The sequence below is a fragment of the Mirounga angustirostris genome, unplaced genomic scaffold (genome assembly GCF_029215605.1).
Source record: "Mirounga angustirostris isolate CCGP_5_RB_7025 unplaced genomic scaffold, mMirAng1.0.hap1 SCAF_1, whole genome shotgun sequence".
NCBI classification, from domain to species: Eukaryota; Metazoa; Chordata; class Mammalia; order Carnivora; family Phocidae; genus Mirounga; species Mirounga angustirostris.
In genome coordinates, this window is record NW_026991709.1 from 68,402,292 (window position 1) to 68,424,173 (window position 21,882).

General features: G+C 44.6%; 1 protein-coding gene across 15 annotated transcripts in view; it reads left to right on the forward strand.

The window, feature by feature from the left end:
• Nucleotides 1–21,882, forward strand: part of KALRN (kalirin RhoGEF kinase) — a 655,214-nt gene that overhangs the window by 380,297 nt on the left and 253,035 nt on the right. For 12 of the 15 annotated variants that reach the window (XM_064572015.1, XM_064572104.1, XM_064571764.1 and 9 more), the window contains 5 exons: nt 2,214–2,432; nt 6,105–6,254; nt 9,160–9,274; nt 13,356–13,471; nt 13,932–14,054. In XM_064572015.1, coding sequence (XP_064428085.1) covers nt 2,214–2,432; nt 6,105–6,254; nt 9,160–9,274; nt 13,356–13,471; nt 13,932–14,054 — 723 coding nt within the window. The remainder of the gene's footprint in view (nt 1–2,213; nt 2,433–6,104; nt 6,255–9,159; nt 9,275–13,355; nt 13,472–13,931; nt 14,055–21,882) is intronic. The other 3 variants (XM_064572061.1, XM_064572137.1, XM_064571777.1) reach the window with 1 other exon arrangement.

Genomic DNA, 21,882 nt, shown 5'->3' on the forward strand with positions numbered 1-21,882 from the left:
CTATACCCTTGGATAAATGACAGTTGTTAAAGTGATTTCTAAAACAGTGCTTGCCTTGAGAGTTTCACAGTCTAAGTATGGAGAAGCAGCCAAATATATTAGATGGGTGATATAGGAGTTCAAAAAAGTAGTTTTTAGTGAGTCTCCGGCTGTCCAAAAAGATTTTTTTGTTGTTGTTGTTCACTAAAAGGTAGGAAGAATGAAGGTAGCAAAAATAAGAAAGCACAGAGTGTGTTTTCAGAGGGTTTTTGTAAGGAAGTAGTAGATGATAGATAATGTTATGGAAGTAGTTCAAGACTACATTGGGAGGAGCTTTTAAGGACATCCTTCGAAGTTGGGACTTAATTTCATAGCAGTGGGAGAATGACTGAAGGCTTTTGCATGGAGAGAGGGGAATGATAATTATAGCATAAAATTAGAGTTTTAGAGCCAGAAGAACATTAGGAGTCACTTCATCCAAGCACTTGCTATTACAGAGAACCAAATTGATCTATTGGAAATGTAAGGGATGGGTTTGATGGATCAGAAATGGAAAGCAAGGAGGCTAACTATAGGACCACCGCGGCGGTCTAGGCATGCAGTGGGTTGGACTGGGACTTGGGGTGAGGAACAGCAGTCAGGAATGATGTCAAGATTGTAAACCCAGGTGACAACAAGGAGGGCACCATCAATACAAATGGTAGACTGCCGTGGGAAGATACTTCCAGAGGGAGGGATTTCGTTTTAGATGTGGGACGTGAGAAAATGTCCGGGAGGAAGCTGGAGGCTCTAATAGGGCAGTCAGGCCATTTGCATTCACTGACGAGCATTCCTCCTCTCCCCAGGAAGACCTGTCACTTCTTTTGCTAAGAATGCATCATTGTAAGTGGCTAACATGGGGCAGGCAGCTAGAGCAACCGAATCAGTGCTGCTGACCTCGAGTGGGAAGTATGGCAGGCAGCTCACCCTCACACCCAAAGACAATTAAAGATGAGGGTCCGCAATGTAGCATGAGAGACGAATCCTGGGCATCATCTACAAAAAGGAAGTAATAGCAGCCATGGGAATAGATAAGAGTTCTGCAGAAGTGAACACACACCAAGGGTGCACCTTGGGGTACCCCTGTATTTAGGATACAGGAAAAGAAAATGGTGCCAATAAGTAAAACAGAGAAAGAAATCAGGGATTTGTAGAGGATCATTTCTGACCCTCAGTTTACTTTTTCTTGCCGTGTTCAACATTTAGGAACTCAAATTCTGATATGGTCATCACAATTGAGGGCTAACTTAGTGGCCAAGCAAGGGAATAAAGGAGTCTAGGTTGCTAGAGGCTGTCATGCTAAAAACGAACACTGAGTACAGATTCCAGAGACGGGGAAGGGAAGCCAGGAGATGGGTGATAGACGGGGGGAAATAAATAGGACTGTGCAGACTGTAGTCTGGGATGGGATGAAGGGGGCCAGGTGATGTAGGGGTGAAAAGAAGGGAGTGCAGAATGGGTCAGCTCTTGGGAACTGTCCCGGCACCATATATATTTATATATATATACATATATACATATGTATATAGTCCTAGAGGCAAACATAAGTAATGTAATAATGTAGGGATTACATGTTGAGCTGAATTATCTACTATACTGCTTTGTTCCCTTCGTGGGGTAGCTAAGGGATGGTGAGATGCTACTCTTAGGCTTTATTAATCTGCCAAATTTATTCCTTCTACTGGAATCCTTTTCAACTAATGTTTAAAATGATTGTGTTGTTGGCTGAGCCTTGTATTATGTGGAGATTTTTTTCTTACATACTGTGTTTATTTAACCTGTCAAGTGGGGCTCAGCAGTAACCTCCTTGAAAACTCACCACAGTGAACAGTTTTATGATTAGATTTGAAAAGAAAAATTCGCTAATGTCTGAACCGGTCAGGGAGCAGATGTATACAGAAATGCGGTTTCTCTGCCGCAGAAACTGAGATGTCTTTAGAACCAGGGATGCGAGTAGGGGAGTGGGGGCCGGAGTTAGGGTCCTGAGCATTCGGTTAATGAAAATGCATGATGTTCTTTTTTTTAAAATGTGCTTTAAGATCAATGATGTTTTAATCATCATGACAAAATGTTTGAATCCACCATTTAAAGCTCTTTAACTTTTCTGCATCTTTCCACTCACGCCTCACTCCACCCCCTCCCGTACCACGCCTGGGTCGTTCCCACGGACCTCTCTCTCCTCCCCTTGTGCCCAGTCCCTCTTTCATGCCACTTCCTTGCAGAAGACGCACCAGAGTGCCCTGCAGGTACAGCAGAAAGCTGAGGCACTGCTCCAGGCCGGCCACTATGACGCCGACGCCATCCGGGAATGTGCCGAGAAGGTGGCCCTCCACTGGCAGCAGCTCATGCTGAAGATGGAAGACCGGCTAAAACTAGTCAATGCCTCTGTGGCATTTTATAAAACTTCTGAACAGGTGAGGGAAGGGCTGTGGGATATGGGGGACTAATGTCAATGCAGGGTTGTTTTTTCCCTTCATCCTGCAAATCTGTAGTATCTCCCTCAAGAAGAAGCTAGTCCTCCCAATACTAGCCTTTGAGAGTAGAGTAATGATGTGGAAATAACTACAGTTAGCCTCCTTATAATATTTTCCATTAAAGAAGTGAACCGTGTGATTTGTTTCTTGTAAAATCTCAAACTCATCAGATCTAGGTGTTGAAGGAGAAATTAGGTGTATGCTGAATACTAGATTTGAGGGCTGTATCAGTCAGTTACTACCACAATAATGCTGTATAACAAACTACCCCACAACTCAGTGGCATAAAACAATAAGCATTTTGTTTTTAAGTATTTGAGTTCAGCTGATCTTGGCTGAGTTTGGTAGAACTGGGCCCCAAGCTGGAGATCTGGTCTAGATCTGCTTTCATGTCTCTCAGTCTCCTGGATCAGTAACTACTTGAGGCAAATTTATGGTGAAAAGCAGGAGTGCAAGAGCCCAAAATCTACTGTGCCCCAAATCTCAAGTCTCTGCTTATGTCACATGCTCTAACATCCTTTTGGCCAAAACAAGTCACACGGCCAAGCCAACATCAGTGAGGTAGGGAAGTCTATGCCTCCAGTGAAGGTCAGGAGAGTAGGGTGACAATCTGCTGGACATAATCTGATGTGCCACAGTCAGGCACTAGGCTTAGAAAACACACAGCTCTTTTACTCATGGGGCTCTCCGTCCGGTGGAGGAAACACAGCTGTCTGTCCCTAGTAGACTATGAGCCTAGCTGGTAGGATGGTGCAGCTGTGGGAGAAAAGGCAGGAGATACGTACAGCAGGATGACAAGGATTTAGACCCCTTACTTTCCCATCTGTACAGCAATATGCACAAGGGCTAAGAGGATTTCTAACTGATTTGGGTGCTTTCAGGGAATTCTTTTATGAAATAGAGGTTTAAAACAGAAGTAATTTTACTCAATGTAAAATACTTTCTTCCTTGGAATTGCTCCCTGGTAGAAATAGATCAGAGAAACATTCTCCTCTGGGTGACTTACAGGGGCCATGGGAAAGTCTATCTGAAAGTAAATAAAACATGCCTGTCAGAGGGCCCTGTGGCCTCCACACCTTCTCTCCGTTCTCCTTTCTGTTGTTTCAGAGTGATGGTGCCTTTGATGGCCCCAGAGTTGGGAACAGCAGACTAAGGTGATTTATAGATTCAACGCAATCCCAATCAAAACCCAGCAAACTTTTTTGTAAAAATTGATATGCTGATTGTAAGATATATATGGAAATACAAAGAATAGCCAAACAATCTTGAAAAGAAAAACAAAGTTGGAGGAGTTACACTACCTGATTTTAAGACTTACTCTAAAGCTACAGTGATCAAGACAGAATGGTGTTGGTGTAAGAATAGACACAAGGAAAAAGAATAGAGATTCCAGAAGTAGACCCACAAATATGCAGTTGATTTTTGACAAAACAATTCAAAAGCGAAGTCTTCAACAAATGATGCCAGACGACTAAATATAGGCTTCCCCTGCTATCTGAAAGTAGAGTGTTCCTGTGAAAACTTTTGTAAGCTGAGATCAGATGTAAAGAAGCAATGACCACTGACTTATATGGAAAAAATTTTTGAATATTCCCAGATCCAAAAAGTAGCCTCTTTTAGGCCTTTCTGAAATCTTAGGGACACATCTTGCTAACGGATGCACAGAATAAGTCAAGATAAAGCACGGATGGTCATAGACACAGTTCAGAGCTGAGGCAGCTGGATGCTGAGATGCTGGGTTTAGTTCCCAGGGATGGAGCTTGGGGGTCACTCTCACTGCTTGGGGTGCACGCTGCCTCTGGGACAGCTCCACAGCTCACTGCAGAACAAACGCTAAACACTCTTTTCACTTTTTACCTTTTTTCATAAAAGTGAAAACCGTCCTCGTATCTCTTTCAGTTAGCAAAAAACAGGTATTAATGTAGGTCTTTCAAAAAAGTGAGGTGCGGGGCGCCTGGGTGGCTCAGTTGGTTAAGCGACTGCCTTCAGCTCGGGTCATGATCCTGGAGTCCCGGGATCGAGTCCCACATCGGGCTCCCTGCTCGGCAGGGAGTCTGCTTCTCCCTCTGACCCTCCTCCCTCTCATGCTCTCTGTCTCTCATTCTCTCTGTCTCAAATAAATAAATAAATAAATAAATAAATAAATAAATAAATAAATAAATAAATAAATAAAAGTGAGGTGCTTGTGAAAAGCAGGGAATACCTGTATCCAGATTTTTTTTTAAATGAGGTTTAATCCTTGTGTAGTATCATACACAAATTTTAGTTTTTGATGGGTCTAGAAGGGGACAAAGCACTACATTAAAGAATCAGGAAATTTGACCCCAAACTGACCTTGCCAAAGGTCACCTCTCTGGATTTGTTTCTTTACCTGCTAAATTAAAGGATTTATGCTTGATAATCTTTTCATTTCTTCTAGTTCCCAAGTTGATTTTAGTCCAGTATTATCATGGTATATAATTATGTCTTTTCTTAAAGTTTTTGCTTGTCTATAATCCATTTTCTCTCAAGATGTGGGCCCTCCTACACATGTTCATGCCTTGCAGGAGGAGAGGTGAGTGGTGCTAGAGGAGTCAGAATTCAGGGACAGGCCTTCTCATGACATGGGGAGCATGTTGGCTGCAAGGGTATGCTGCTTGGGACATCTTTCAGCTCAGTTCATCACTCAGTAAACATCCTATCCAACACCACACTCTTCAGCAAAAGGGATGACTTTCTCAGGCAAAGGGACCCAGGATATTGTAGCTGTCCCCCTCCCACCCCCACCCCCCAGCTGCCATATCCAAGCATTCAGAGCCTATTGAAGGAAAGTACAAGGATATGAGTTTCTATTTTCTGCACCCTTCCCTAGGCCTTGACACAAGACTGCCCTGCGTCCCCTTCTGTTACACCCAACCTAACTTCCATCCAAGTCCCATTCAAAATGCTTTTGCTTTTAAAGCATGGCTTCTTAGCACTTGGAGAGCAACTATTTTTTAAGTTAACCCAAATTTATTATCCTCCGAAGAAAATGTCTGTTTTGTAATAGAAGGCCTAAAGATGTCATTGCCTTATAACAATAGTTCTAGACAATTTTTGCTGGGATATTTTTGCCAAGGGAGGAGAAAGAAGACATTCACTGATGGCCCACGAGTCCCACAACACAAGCCGCTTCCTCCTTCACTTCTGTTGAGGGCTACTTCCTATAGGGCAAGTGACGATGGTTGGGCAAGCCTAGTATCTTCTCTAAACTTGATTTTCCTGCTCTGCCACATTCACAGAATTATCATAAGGTTCCAGTGATAGAATATATAAAAATCACTTTGAAACCCCCGAAATTACTGGTCTTTCTTCCTTTCTTACTCTATATACTATCCCTAAGTGATGTCAGCCTTCAGCCAACGACTGTCAGAAGATGATTCCAGAATCCATCTCTCAGTCCTAATCTGTCTCCCGAGCTCCACTGCATTGTGGACTTCCCTTCCATGTCCCAGGGGCACTGCATGTTCTAAATCTACAGAGTGAGCTTCAAATGAAACGTGTCACCTGCGCGGGGTTCTGTCAGCTGAAGGTGCTCAGAAAACACTTCCCTGATCTATTAATTTACTGAGCCTTTCCTCTGTGGTTCATTAGGTCTGTAGTGTCCTGGAGAGTTTAGAGCAAGAATACCGGAGAGACGAGGACTGGTGTGGCGGACGAGATAAACTGGGGCCAGCAGCCGAGATCGACCATGTCATCCCACTCATCAGCAAACATTTGGAACAAAAGGAGGCCTTTCTTAAGGTCAGAGCACACTGTCAATCCAAGGTCACACACACACACACACATACACTTCATCATATGGGCTTTCCATCCACCTGTTTTTCCTCATTTCTTATCTAAAGGGAGGCATTTATAGAGATGATATTGGCTAGTTAATTTGAAAGGCTGAAAAGTTATGCTTCCAACGTTATTTATTTCTCTCAGCACTTTCTATATAATTAGACAGTTATATACCATTCCTGCAGGGGCCATGTTCAAATATCTTAATATCCCATTGATGTTGGTAATTGAGAAAAACACATAGTTTCACCCAGTTATGTTTGGTTTATGAAAATATTTTCAATTGAAATATATAAGCCTTGGGGGCACCTGGCTGGCTCAGTCAGTAGAGCATGCAAACTCTTGATCTCAGGGTCCTGAGTTCGAGCCCCCATGTTGGGTGTAGGGATAACTTAAAATAAATAAATTTATATATATATATGTCTAGATATAAAGCAGTATTAAAATAAATATTTTATAAATGGATGATGCAAAATTTAGGGCAAAAATTAAATAAATTTAGACACCTTATTTATTTGCCAATCTAACAATTATCAATAACCAATAGCTGTAACACCATTTATTCTGTTGCATGAAGAGAAAAATACCTCATCTTGTTTCTTTTGTTCTTAATAGAGCCCCGGCTTCTCAGGGAAGAAGCACAGTCCTGCTCTGAGCAGGCTTTCAGCTAGTGTGGAAAGTCCTAGTAAGCCTCTTTCTGCCAGCCTTTGATCATCTCTCTGACAGATTCGTCTGTGTTAAAACTTATCTAAAGGCTCTGTTTACTCTCAAATTTCTTGCTTTCATGTTCTGCTTCCTTTCAGGTCTCTGAGAGTACAAAGAGAATTTTTATACCCTGACATGTTGCCACTGCTTTTCTATAACTCTGTAATTAACTGACTTTCTTTTATTAGGGATTTTCTCTACTTGACCACCCCTTTGAGTTTCACTTTTTTTCCCTCTCACCCTCTCTTTTTGAGATGGCTTCTCCCTACCCTCCTCCTATCTATCAGGTGTCTGCACCTGAAATCAATCAAAACCCTTAGTAATCAGCTCTTACCAATAAGATTAAATAAAAAGGCTTTATACCGGGCTTAAGAGATTTTAAAAGTCTTCAGTACCATAAAACAACGTTTAAAACAATGACTGAAAGAGAGCATATGACTTTTAAAAGACGTATAAAGATACTACTTCATAAACTTACATGTTTCTTTTGAAGAATGGAAGAAGAAAATGTTCTGGTCTAATGTCTTCTGTACATGCCTAAAAGCATAGGTGAGAAACTCTCTGTTGCTGTGGGAATTAAATGCCCGATGGATGGAACATTGAGCTGTTCCATTTAAATGTATTAGTTGATCTGTGTTGGATACCTTAGCTTTGGAGCACCATCCACGTGCTCACTTCGGCAGCACATACACTAAAATTGGACCACCATCCAGCTGTTAAGTTCATGGACCTCATAATAGATGGACCCACCCAACAGCCTTTTACCAGAGCTCCCAGAAACCCCTACTGTTAATGCAAAACTTAAAATAATTTTTTACTATGTAATTTATAGAATCAGTTGTTAAACATAAAAAGGTATTAAAGTTTGACAGTTTGGTCTAGATAATATTGGAAACTGTAGATTGAAAATTATTGGACTAGGGTAAATAGCAGTCCCCCTTATCGATGAGGAATATGTCCCAAGACCCCCAGCGGATGCCGGAATCTGCGAATAGTGTTGAACTCTATATATACCATGCTTTTCCCTACTCATATACACCTATGATAAAGTTTAGTTCATAAATAAGTCGCAGTAAGAGATGAACAACTGATAATAGATAACTGATAAAGAGAACAACTATGACAATATACTGTAATAACAGTTATGTGAGTATGGTCTGTCCCTCAAAATAACCTCACTGGACTGTCCTCATCCTTCCTGTGATGGGGTCAGATGATAAAATGCCTGCGTGGCGAGACGAAGTGAGGGGAATGGCGTAGGCACTGTGATGTAGCAATAAGCTACTTACTGGCCTGACAATACATCAGGAGGACCACCTGCTTCGGGACTGCAGTGGATTGTGGGTGACGGACACTGCAGATGAAAACCGTGGATAAGGGGAGACTTATACTGTCTCCAGACTCATACAACGGAAAAAATTCTGCTCTTTAAAGAAATTCAGAAATTCTGTGGTCTTGAGAGAAACTAGAAATACTCTGTCCATAGTCCTAGATTCCAGCCCAGGTGTGCTTCATGATTGCTCCCTTTCTGGGCCTGGCTCTCCTCCGTGGGCACAAGGAGAGTGTGACCTGTCCTCTCTGCCACCCACAGCTGATGGGAGGCATAAAGAGGGTAGTGTAAGGGCTCTTATTCCTGTGTGTGGATCCGATATTTTCCAGCAGCAGGATATTAGTGTTATTGAGGTGGGGGTGGATTTTAAGGACAGATAAGTTTTTTAAATGTGGGTGACTTCCATTTAGATAGGGAATGTATGGTTAATAGGCTTGTTTACCAAATTTGCTTTCTGGAGTCTAAATTAAACAAATGTGAGAGTGGCTTACTCCCGTCGTCCTCTAAGAGGCATTCTGGTGACAGAGGAAGGCCAGCCTGAGACGTTAGTACCTATGACCTTAGTCATACTGAATCAGCAGAGAGGCAGTCAAGGGATGGCTGCATTCTGATTTTTCTCTGGGATGGGAAGGGGGGGAGAGGCCCAAGGAGTAATTCTTTACGCCACAAAAGGGTGAGCCTCCCGCACTGAAATGGGAGTGTCTGTGAACCAGAAGTGGCCTCCGGGGCTCTGCTCACCCAGAGCTCCAGAAATTTCTCCACCAACACCCCTTCCACAGGGTCTCAGAGCCCATGGCCCTGCTGGGGTCCTCACGCCTCGGTCTCTTTCAGGCCTGTACCCTGGCACGGCGGAACGCGGAGGTGTTCCTCAAGTACATCCACAGGAACAACGTTAGCATGCCCAGTGCCGCCGGCCACACCCGGGGACCTGAGCAGCAGGTGAAAGGTCAGTGCGGGCGTCCGACCGCGAGTCGCGTCAGCAGCACAGACCGGATGCTGCACACCTGGTCGCTATGCGCTCCCGCATCTCCTGCTGCTTCTCCTCCAATAAGAAGACATTCGATGTGGGGTGGCATGGGCTGTGGGGATTCAGGGGCAATGTTTAAACGTGCATCGGGATTGGGAAAAGGAAAATGAAGATAAAATTTCCCTAGCACTTTTTCGTTCATCTTGATCTTAGAGCAGCACTTAACAGGATTTTCTGAAGGAACAGACATGGTCTTATATCTACACGGTGCATATAGAAGCCACTAGTCGAGTGGGCGCAGAGCACTTGACTCATGTGGCTGATGCAACTGAAGAACTGAATTTTTCCTTCTACTGGATATTAATTAGTTTAAATGTAAGTAGCCAGACGTGCTAACGTATTAAGAAGCACAGACTAGGCTATCTTACAGCCTGGAAACGAGACACAGACTGAGAATCGTAAAACCAAGTTCTATTACATTTTTACTTACTGTGTGAGCTTTTAAAACTTCAGTTCTCTTACTTTAAAATGAAGGGCGTCTGAACTCTTGCTCATGAAAATGTGGCCCCCGGACTAGCAGCCCTGGCATCACCTGGGAGTGTGTAAGAAACAGGACCTCAGGCCCTGCCTTAGACCTACTGAATTAGAAGCTGCATTTTGGCAAGAGCTCCTGCCAACCCCAACCGGATGATTTGTACACACATAAAATTTAGCTAAGTACTGGTCTAGAAGTCTTTAATCTCTCTCTGAATTCTATAAAGTGTACAATTACATGAAAAAATCAGTAACCTTTAATAATTGCTAATTATGTGACCACATTAAGCTTAAATTATCGGTGGTATCACTTATGCTGGACCATGCAGAAATTAGCCTTTGAGTGGGTGAGGAATTTTTTTTTTTTTAAGATTTTATTTATTTATTTGACAGAGACAGAGACAGCGAAAGCAGGAACACAAGCAGGGGGAGTGGGAGAGGGAGAAGCAGGCTTCCCGCTGAGCCGGGAGCCCGATGTGGGACTCGATCCCAGGACCCTGGGATCATGACCTGAGCCGAAGGCAGTCGCTTAACCAACTGAGCCACCCAGGCGCCCGAGTGGGTGAAGAATTTAACAAATGTCATCTCAACACAGCAGAGGGCTCCCAGCCTGGAGACCGAGGCCAGGGAGGGAGCTGAAACTGACTTGGAGTGAGGGGTGGGGCAGGCCCAGGGCTGCAGAGCTGATAGTGGGAGGCGCTGCTCAGGGAGCTCGGGAGGTGGCAAGATCAGAGGCCACTGGGAAGAATTAAATTTAGGAATAAAATTCTCTACAGAGAAGAGGGAGGCAGGGTTCCTCTCCCAGATGTGCTCCCCGTTTGAGGTCCAGGGACCCTGTGGCTGGCTGGCCCATCCTGCATGCTGCAACGCTTGTGTTCTGACTTAGTGATTCAGGCAGCCATGTGGGGGAGGCCAGCAGCCTGCTGAGCGAGCACATGCCCCCCCCATACCTCAGCGTGCCGCAAGCGTCAGACTCCCAGAAAGAGCAGGATATGCTGCACCTTCATGGGGGTGAGGGCAGGTTGTTGTCCTTGGGAAAGCTTTCCAGAAGGGGAGAAATGAAATCTGAAACTCGTCAGGATTTTTGCCTGATCAGGGTTGATTCTCTTAACCACGCTGTAAGATTCTGCAGTGAGCAAAGCTCTGATTAGGAGACAAAAAGATTAAAGTAAACACTGGTTCTCACTTGTCTTTGCCCAATTGAGGCTTCCATCTGAGCAGGGACCTACAATCTCTCCTATACCCATTTCTTTTCTACCCGCTGCCTGGACCTAAGGCCAGTGCCACTTATTTTAAGTTTTTGTTAAAGGCGCAATTATTATGGCATAACAACCAAAAACACAGTGACATACGACTGTCAGCATTTATTGTTCAAGTCACTGTGCATTGGCTGGGGATCAGCTGTCTTGGCCGGGTTCAGCAATGCGGTTCTGCAAGCCTGGCTGCCTTAGGGCCTCACTACAGGGTGGAGTCTTGTCTGCTCCACATGTATTCATTCTGGGACCTCAGTTGAAGAAGGGGTTACCCAGGAAAACTCTTACAGTGATGAGGGCAAGGTCAAGGGCACAAGCACACTAAATTCCTGCTTGTATAATATCTGTTAACAACCCCTGTACCGGAGCAAGTCACGTGGCTGAGCCCTAGGGCGGGGGTGAGGAGACTCAATTTGTCTCTTTGGGGAGGATCTAAAAAGTTACATAATAAAGGCATGGATATAGGGATTGGTGGATAATTGAGACCTGTGAAAGTTCTCAGCCTAAGGGAAGAGAGACAGATTTTGTCCTGAGAGAATCAAACTTCCAAGAGGATGCATGAAAAGTTCTAAGTACAAGCACTGCAAATTGGTTGTACCCTTTCTTAAAAAAATTTTTTATTGAAATGCAATTTAGTTAACATATAGTGTATTACTAGTTTCAGGGGTAGAATCTAGTGATTCATCAGCTGCATATAACACCCAGTGCTCATCACATTAGGTGCCCTCCTTAATGCCCATCGCCTGGTTACCCCATCCCCCTACCCCCTTCCCCTCCAGCAACCCTCAGTTTGTTCCCTTATAGTCAAGAGTCTCTTACGGTTTGTCTCTCTCTGTTTTTATCTTATTTTTTCCTTCTCTTCCCCTATTTATCTGTTTTATTTCTTAAATTCCACATATGAGTGAAATCATATGGTATTTGTCTTTCTCTGACTGACTGATTTCACTTAGCATAATACTCTCTAGTTCCATCCACATCATTGCAAATGGCAAGATTTCATTGTTTTTGATGGCTGAGTAAGATTCCATTGTAGATATATACCACATCTTCTTTATCCATCTGGGCTCTTTCCATAGTTTGGCTATTGTGGACATTGATGCTATAAACATTGGGGTGCAGGTGCCCCTTTCTATAAAGCACAGTAGTCTGTGCTTCACAGCCCCTATAGCCCAGAGGACCAAGGCTGCTAAGGACTCAGGCTCTGAAGTCAAACATTCCTATCTGAATGACCCTGGGTAAGGTACCTGCCCTCTCTGAACCTCACTTTCTTCATCTGTAAATGGAGGTAATAAAGGCACGTGCATCACAGGGGAGTTGACGTGAGAATATGTGCCTGCCACAGAGTGAGTGCTTAATAAATACTGATTTTTCGTACCATCGTTATCATGTACTAGTATCTAACAGAGTTAGCAGGAAGCCGGAGGCAGACATAATACAGACTAAATGTGAGTGCTTCCAGCCTAGAGCACACTGTTAAAACACATAGGGAATCTGGGCACGTGGCCAGCTGCTGCTGCAGTGACAGGAGGAGGGAGAGACTGGACACGGATGGACACCTGCCGTGGCCCACCATGGGGCTACATGCCTTGTGCATGTCCTCTCACCTGACATCACTGGAGGTAACACGAGGAAAGCTCTCACCTTTTCTTATGATCAGATCGCAACAACACAGAAACTTGGACCTAGAGACGTGATTCTAGGTGGACGCAATTCCAACACAGCTCCCCTTCGCTCGTGACTTAGGGGTCGTGCTCTTCCGGTGCCGTGTGCACCGCCTCCTGTACAGGGCACAGAGTGGGGCTCGTGAGCCGGGTTGCCCATGCAGTTACTCTGGTCCTCACGCTCTTGTTCCTCTCCCACCCTCTCCCAGAACCCAAGAGGGGCTGGGATTCTTATCAAGTCCCCTTGCTGTCCATAGGCTCCAGGGGCCAAGTGAGTTAGTTGTCATTTTAAGAGCGGACACTTCCCAAGGTCTCTTACTATCAGGGATTGGTTTTGGGGTGAAGAGAATCAGGGTCACCTTTAAGTTCCCCTGGGGGCATGCTCTTCCTCCCTTCACTGATGGAACCTCTTCAACAGTTTCCCGCCTCAGTCCCTCTGATGTTGCTCCCCTCTGGGAAATGCTTTCTGGTCCTCACTTCGGGTACCTGGATTGGTCCCCTGGGGAGGCGGGACAGTCTCAGGTGTCTGGCAGCTGGGGTGTGCAGTGCAAGCAGCCAGCCAGACTTGTTTGGGGCCTTCCCGAGCCAGTGCCCCTCTCCTCTGCCCCACAGCCATCCTGAGCGAGCTCTTACAGAGGGAGAACCGCGTCCTGCACTTCTGGACCTTGAAGAAGCGGCGGTTAGACCAGTGCCAGCAATATGTGGTGTTTGAGCGCAGCGCGAAGCAGGTATTTCCGCGGCTCTCCCGGCTTCGCCTCCGTTCGGGGCACTGTGCGGACGCCCAGCTGGCCACAGCATGGGACAGTCCGGAAGAGGGTCATGGAGGCAGGCAGAGTAGACACGGGAGGCGGTGCTGACGAAAGGAAGGAGAACGGACTGTCACTTACCCGTCAGTCAGCCTTTACCAAGCACGTTGTACCAGGAGTTGGGAGGAGATGCTGGGCTTAAATGGCCCCTAACCCGTGGACGATGCTGGGCCTGGACTAGAAGATGAGGGCTAGTGGATGAGATGCTGTCTTTACTGGTAGGCTATTCCGAGTCTAACAGGAGAGGGCTCAGTCAGCTATCTGCTGAGTGAATGTGCCAGTATTTCCCGGGTCTGTCACACTGTCCCAAACAGTGTGGCAGTGCATGTTTTCCTAAGGATAACTGACTTTTGGGGGACTGGTGGGCTGTCTCCTCCCACAGGCGCTGGACTGGATCCAAGAAACAGGTGAATATTACCTGTCAACACATACCTCCACTGGAGAGACCACAGAGGAGACTCAGGAACTGCTGAAGGAATATGGGGAATTCAGGGTGCCTGCCAAGGTAGGAAGCACTCGGGAGCCCACCCCGCATCCACCCAGCACTCCCCAGTCTGGCCAGGTTCATGTTATGGAAGGGAGAGCAGCCCCTCCACACTGGAATGCTGACCACAGGGCGGGTGGGGACGCACAGGTAGGGTGATCTCCTTTGAAACCTGAACACCCAGAGAATTGCAGCTGTTGGTTGGAGCATCTGTGTGAGGGAAGTCAGTTCCTCTACACTGTGCTTCCAGGTCTAGACTCGGCTGTATTCTTTCAGACCCAGTAAGGCAGAGGGATGTATTCATGTGAAATGCACACTGCATGTGTGAACATCTGCACCTATCTGCATATTCTTGATGTTTGAATGGTTTGGGAAGTCTGCCTTCTAGGCCGATGACTATGGATGGGTTCACAAAGCAGGTGAGTGTCTTACTTCCTGAGCTGACTACTTCCGTCTGGCCTCAGACCTGCAAACGGGCCAGGCTGGGGTCTCTGGGGAGCAAAATATGCATTGGCACACACACCCACACCCTCACACCCCCACTCACACGGAGGCGGGAAGTGCTAGGGTAGGAGGAAATGTGTTTTCACAGCCAGGATTTGATCTGAGGACCCTTGGGTTGGAATGAGAATCTGATCTGTTTCCGTTGGCTCTTTGTAGCGTCTTCATCCCTCACACTGGGCTCCCTGCCATGGAGGAGCCTGTCTTGGCATCGCTTTCTCCACGGCAGATGCTCTCCCCGGATGAGAGCTGCTTTTGTGGGGCATCACGGCATGGGCGGGGGGAATGTATTAATGCCCATCCTCCCCCAGAGAGCCCTCCGACACTAAAGGCAAGTTTCCTCCAGTTTGCTGTGACAAAATTAGGCCCTCAGCCTCATTCCTGAACGTATCCTTCAGAAGGGGATATTCACTTTATGACTCCTACACTATGAACTTTTGATAGTGGGAAACCTTCCCCGCATCCCTGTGAGCTTTGGGGCCTTTCCATCCGATGTGGAAGGCTGTCACTTTAGATAAGAGACTCATTTCAGTACCAGCTAGAACAGACAGCACTAGGAAGGTGACAGATACACGGAACTCTTTTCAAATCTAAATGAAAATAGCTTTTGAATTACCTACTTTGTGTCTATCTGCCCCTCTCCAAATAGAGTCAATAATGAATCGTTGACAAGCTGAATAGTATCAGATCCACTGGTGTTCCTACCCACATAGGATGGATTGTAGTAGAACTTCTTAGGATCAGAATCTGTTCATAACCTAAGTGGAAATGTAGAGAATTATTTAGTCCATTTAAAAATCTTCCTTCCGTCTTTCTTCCCTTTTCCATTCGTGTTGTAACCACTGTAATAGGGTTCCATGCTTGTGGCCTTTCCTTCCTTCCCATCCATCCATCCTGCTCATCATTGCTGTTCATCTTTAAGACACTGGGTGGGTCATATTACCACCCAGTCCAAGAACTTCAGTGATTCGCCAGCGCCTTCAGGTGAACAACCTCCACAATGGCATGACCTTACCTCCCCAGCTTTATCTTCATTACTCTTTCGTGTAAATGTTATGCTCCAGCTGAATGGATGTATTTTCCTACCCTCTGAGAGATACATCATATACTTTCTTGCTTCTGTACCTCCTCTATATGATTTTTCTGCCTACAATATCATTTTCTTCCTTCTAGTTTATACTTTTTAAAAAGAGCGCACCTTTCTACTGGACTGCCTCCTCCTTTGTTGATCCTGCTGACATGCCAGGCTGTGATCTGGCCCATCCCTGCACTCTAGCCCTTGTTGTCTGTCTGGCCCTTAAGGGACCTGCCATGAACTGTCCTGTTCTCCAGTAATCTGTGTCAAGTGTTATCTCTGATGTGAGCCAGCAAGATCCCAAAGGATAAGAACCACACTTTATTCACTTACGTGACTGAATCATGCATTGAAGAGAGGCTGCAAACACTTGTGAACCTGGGGAAAAAAGAAGTTTGAGTAGATTTCAACAACTTCCTTCCCCAAATCTGTATTTAATATGATTCTATTACTTTGGCTCTCTCTGTTCTCTATGCCTCCTAACTTAACTCCGCAGTAGGGTTTCATTTTCCCTTCTAACATGTTCCAGTCCTTGGGGCCATTTGTTATTAGGATATCTACAGGGTAACAAATCCAGCTGAAGAGCTTCTGATAAAAGGGCAATAGCCTCCTATTCCACTCCAGTCCCACTTCCCAGAGGCAAGCCTCCTTTAACCAGCCATCTTTAATTGTAATCCTTGCAACCAGTAAAATGAATTTGAAATGGAAGCCAAATTGACCTTAAACCACAAGAGGATACATATGGTGGCCTTCACAACTAAACAGGGCAATAGAGCATACTGAGTGTACTGAATTACTATACTCTGCTCCAAAGAAGCAGATCAAGTAGAAGGAACACTGAATATAAAAAGGTACTTTCTACATAGCAATCCACAAGTATAAGAATAAAAATAAGATAAAGAGAATTTGGGTGGGGATAAGAGGATAACAAAATTTTTCTTATTGCGGTAGGCCGTAGAAAATCCAGTTAGAAGAATACACAAGATGTTTTCGTATTGTGGGTTTCAAAAATTTTATAAGGGGTCAAGGCACATGATGATAGGAAAGCTTAATCATCTTGACAGCTGGAAGAAATCTATTTCTTTCTAATAGCAAAACTTTTTTTTTTTTTTTTAGGTTCTTTGGTTTTTTGATTTTTTACAATTCAGTGGTTTTGGTGTATTCACAAGGTTGTGCAACCATTGCCACTAACTAGTTCTAGAGCATATTCATCACCCCCAAAACAAACCCCTCACTCCCCATTCCTTCCTCTCCTCAGGCCTGGAACTACTAGTCTATTTTCTGTCTTTGTGAATTTGCCTATTCTGGAGATTTCATATAAACAGAATCATGGAATCAGATAATATGTGGTCTTTTGTGTCTGGCTTTTTTCCCTTATCATAATGTTGTCAGGGTTCATCCATGGTGTTAGCATGGATGAACCCTGACATTCCTTTGTGTGGCTGAATAATATTCCATTATAAAGATAGGCCACATGTTGTTTATCCATTCATCAGTTGATGGACATTTGGGTTGTTTTCAGTTTTTGGCAACCATGAACAATGTTGCTATGAATATTTGTACACAAGCCTTTGTGTAAACATATTTTTTTCAGCTCTCTTAGCTATCTACCTAGGAGTGAAAGGGCTGAGCCATATGGTGACTCTTTGTTTAACTTTTTGAGGAGCTGCTGACCTGTTTTCCGAAATGGCTATGCCATTTTCCATCCCCACTGGTGGTGTGTGAGAGTTCCAACTTCTCCACGTCCTCTCCAACACTTGTTATCATTCGTCTTTTTAATATAGCCATCCTGGAGGGTGTGAAGTGGTATCTCATCAGGGTTTTAACTTACATCTCACAATGAGGAATGATGTTGAGAAAAACACTTTTCTAAACTGGTCATTTTATCTCTGAAAGTGAAAGAAGCTTTGAGACAAATTGGACTTAATTCTTTTTTTTTTAATTTTATTTTATTATGTTATGTTAATCACCACACATTATTCTTCTTAACAAGAGAGAATTAAATGATAACAAAAGTGACTGGAGCCTGAGCTGAACTAAATTAGGTAATTCAGGACTTCAGGCCATGAGGAAAGGGGACACTGGGCTTGTCAGACAGGTGCGTTAGACTGAGAAAAGGAGAATAGGAACAGTTCAGGTAAAAGGTGGGCATTCTGTTTCTGAGACTCAAGAGGAATATAGCTCACATGTGATAGACATTTTTGAAATATTTAGTTTCTCATATATAATGACAAACTCTCCCCTCTGGAATGAATATGAAGATATATCTCAAGAGAACTGTTTATCCACATCAGGAAGCTCAATAAGTTCCTAGCTACAAAGAATGTATCAGTAAATACAAGGAATATCAGCAATGAAAGGCAAATTGGAAGATGATAATGAGATTACAAGAATAACATCAAGAAGGCTAAATCTTAAAGACTTGTGAGATGTGCAAAAGACACCGAAAGGACTTTTTATAAACTGTATTCAGAGTAGGGTTCACTGATTAGGGAAAGATGGTATGATATTAACTGATCAAAGGAAGGAAGGAAGAGAAAGGGGGGGAAAAAGATGAAAAATAGAACTACTGACCCCTTCTTTTTCACCTCTGAGTTTTCTATCAGATTACATAGAATTCAAAACAGAAAGAGCAAAACATACATTATAGGGGACCCATGAAGCCCAAGATAAGTGGAGATGTCTGTTCTAGATTTCCAGGTCCAAATGAATTATATTCCCTAAAGACTACCTTTTGTCCACTAGATCAGTCCCATACTTCTGACCCTACCATTCAGAGGCCTCTGCAATCTGACCCCCATTTTATCAGTCTAGATAAGTTACTCTGTTTTGGTGGCAAGATTTGAGTTTCAAATTGGTTTGAGTTATGAAAGGGAAAAGATATTGTGTGGCTATATGTGGAAACAGAGAAGCCATGGCTGGACCTCCCAGGAGTCCAAGAAAATCCGAGTGACTTTGGCCTCATGGGCAGAACAAGAAATGTTATATAGTCTCACCTCTGGACGTGAAAGCTACACCAAGGGCAGTTCCAGCAACCCCCCTGCCTGATCATGTCATGACAGGGGATCAGGAATATGTGATCACTGTTACGATTCAGCTTGCCCTTCTCATCTCGTTTCTGCTGCCTGTGTTTTCACTTCTACCCTGCAGCCACCTACCGACTTCCCTATGCAGTTCAAATCCCCAGAAAAACAACCCTAACTGACCCAGCACATTGCCCTTGTCCCTGTTTAGATGGAGATTTTAGGCCAGGAAGCCACAGAAGTCAGTGGCTGCATCTTGACGGACTGCCCAAGTGAGACAGGTTTTTACCTCTGATCACATCAGCTGTGGCCAAGCATGTGGCAGCTCATGTGGTGCCCCCATGGTCACTCGTTTGTAAGAAATCACTTCAGACTACTCTCAGTAGGTGCTGTGGGCATGGTTGGGGTCCAGTGTATGGGTCGGATTTTTTCATCTCATTCTTCCCAATATAAACCCTCAATTCTTGCTGGTCCAGCTTTACTTACCTCCAAACACAGTATTTACTCACTAATTCACTTACTCAGCATTTATAGTATGCCTACTATTTTCTAGACTTTGGAGATACAAATGAATAAGATGTAACACTTCTAGAAGTGCATGGTCTGACGGAGACATATAAGTAACTCACGGTGTGGCAGTGTGGGGACACTGGAAAGGGCATTCCCCACTCAGCTTGTGCGGAGGAGAGGAGATGAAAGAGGGCCATTGGATAGAAAGCGAGGATGAGTAGGAACCACCCCTCACAGCGGGAAGAGCACATGAGGTTTGGCATGGCTGGTGTTTAGGGGCCATGGAGAGCATGGCAGCTAAGGTATGCCAAAGGTAGGTGAGGCCACATAGGGAGGGCTTGCCTACACCACCCAATTTACTGTCTGTTTGCTCCCCCAGGTTCCACACATAGCTGGAATACACTTGATCACAAGGCATTCTCCTTGTTGCATCTGAATTACAGTTTCCATGTTTCAGAATATGATTTCTGGTGATGGAGCTGCCGGGAGGGCTGGGCTGCCACCAGCTGGATGTAAAACCCTGATTTCATGCCCAAGTCTCCTCACTGAGAGCAGAAAATACCTATTTTCAAGAGTTTTATGTAAAGATTTCTTGATTATGGCTGCAAAAAAATTAATCTCTGCTTTAAATAAATAGCAAACCTTATAACAGTTTTTTTCAGAGGGAAAAAAAAAACCCCACCTAAATGCAGTAAGCTCTACAAGTCCTTAGGCTACCAGGGGTCTTTTCTTAACCAATTTCCAGTGCTGTTTTTCTTTGCCTTATCATGGTTGAGGAGCTACTTCTGCTATCCTCAGACCCACCTTCTTCCCTTCACGACAAAGCTCTTCTGGGCCCTTGTCTCCCAGCCTGGGGACCAGCCCGCTGTCCTGAGATAGGAGAGGCTCGAAGGTGGGAGCTGCTGGAGAGCTGGAGCCCACATCTCCCAGGCCTTGCTTGCATTTCCGGTCAGAAGCTATCCCTCCCTGGCATTTCTTGAAGGTTGGGGGGAGGGGTCATTCTCTTGTGGGAGGTCTGTAGATGAGCCTAGAAAGAGAGGGAGGAGGGTAGAGTAAAGAAAGGCTCTTCTGTCTGTTCTACTGTTGCTCCAGAGATTTTTCTGCCTCAGTTTCCCTCAGCTCTCTAGATTCTAGCATGATCCAAAACCTGAATCTCCGGGACACCTGGGTGGCTCAGTCGGTTAAGCGTCTGTCTGCCTTCAGCTCAGGTCATGATCCCAGGGTCCTGGGATGGAGTCCCGCATCAGGCTCCTTGCTCAGTGGGGAGTCTGCTTCTCCCTCTGCCCCTCCCCCCCCGCTCATGCTCGCACTCTTTCTCTTTCTTTCAAATAAATAAGTAAAATCTTAAAAAACAAAAACAAAACAAAACAAAAAAACCTTGAATCTCCTCTCCTCCAATCCAAAAGGTAATAATTTTATTTCTCAGAATATCATTTAAATATTCTTTCCTTTTTCTTAAAATTAATCAAGCTTCCCTGATCTTGGAGTTTCAAAATGGAATCTTAGGATAAAAGATGAGCAAGTGTTTACTTCTTTGAACATCTCCTTTGTTTCCATATCTTACCCAACGTAAGTCCCTCCTCCCCACAGGACCTTTCGTGCCCATGACAACCCACCTTCCTTTTTTTCCTGTTTTATTTTTTTTTTTTAAAGATTTTTTATTTATTTATCTGAGAGAGAGAATGGGAGACAGAGAGCATGAGAGGGGGAGGATCAGAGGGAGAAGCAGACTCCCTGCCGAGCAGGGAGCCCGACGCAGGACTCGATCCCGGGACTCCAGGATCATGACCTGAGCCGAAGGCAGTTGCTTAACCAACTGAGCCACCCAGGCGCCCCCTTTTTTTCCTGTTTTAAAATTCCTGCAGTGTTAACTCCACATACTTCTCATGTTGACATTCAATTTCATAATGCCCTGAGTTCTTTAACCACTCTGCATGACAATCTTGTCCCCTCTAGAGATAATAGACTGTTTGGGGAAAATGAGTATCTTTTTCTCTTCTTTTATTTACCCCCCAAGCCTGTCCCCACAGCCCTCTGCACAATGGTGTAGACAGAGTAAGTGTTGAACAAACTCTTGCTGGAAATGAAATTAATCCAATACACATCAAAACTACACCTTACTCAGCCACATAATAGATACTAGCTTCATTAACTCTTCTCTCTCTCTTCTTATCTCTCTCTCTCTAATGGAAACTAAAGACAAGATCCTAGTGGTGAAAGGGACAGACTTTACTCTTAATCTGCTAATTGAGTTTCTTTAGATCCTGGCATGTGCCACCTTAGCTGTTGACAAAGCCTACCTTCAGGCCAGTGCAGTGAAGGGAGAGAACAAGGCACTGTGGTCCAGAAGCCAACAGGCTCTATCATTCACTTACAGGTGGTATGAACTTGGACAAGCCCTAAGCCTCTCTAAGCCTCAGCTTTTTTCATCTATGGTTCAAAGAGATCCACACCACCTCCTTCCACCCACATTGTAGAGATGCTTTAAGACTCAAATGAGTCTCAGATGTGACGTTAACATATTCTGTGACCTGCTAAGGGGCCGTATTAATGCACGAGATGCTTAACAGTAATCATGTTGGCTAACATATATTGCTTCCTGAGCTCTTAACGTGAGCACCACGTCCCGGGCACTGTTCTGAGCATTCTACATTGTCAACTCATGAAATGCTCACAACAACCCTATGATGGAGGATTATTATGATCCCTGTTTTGCAGATAAAGGAACTGAGGCACAGAG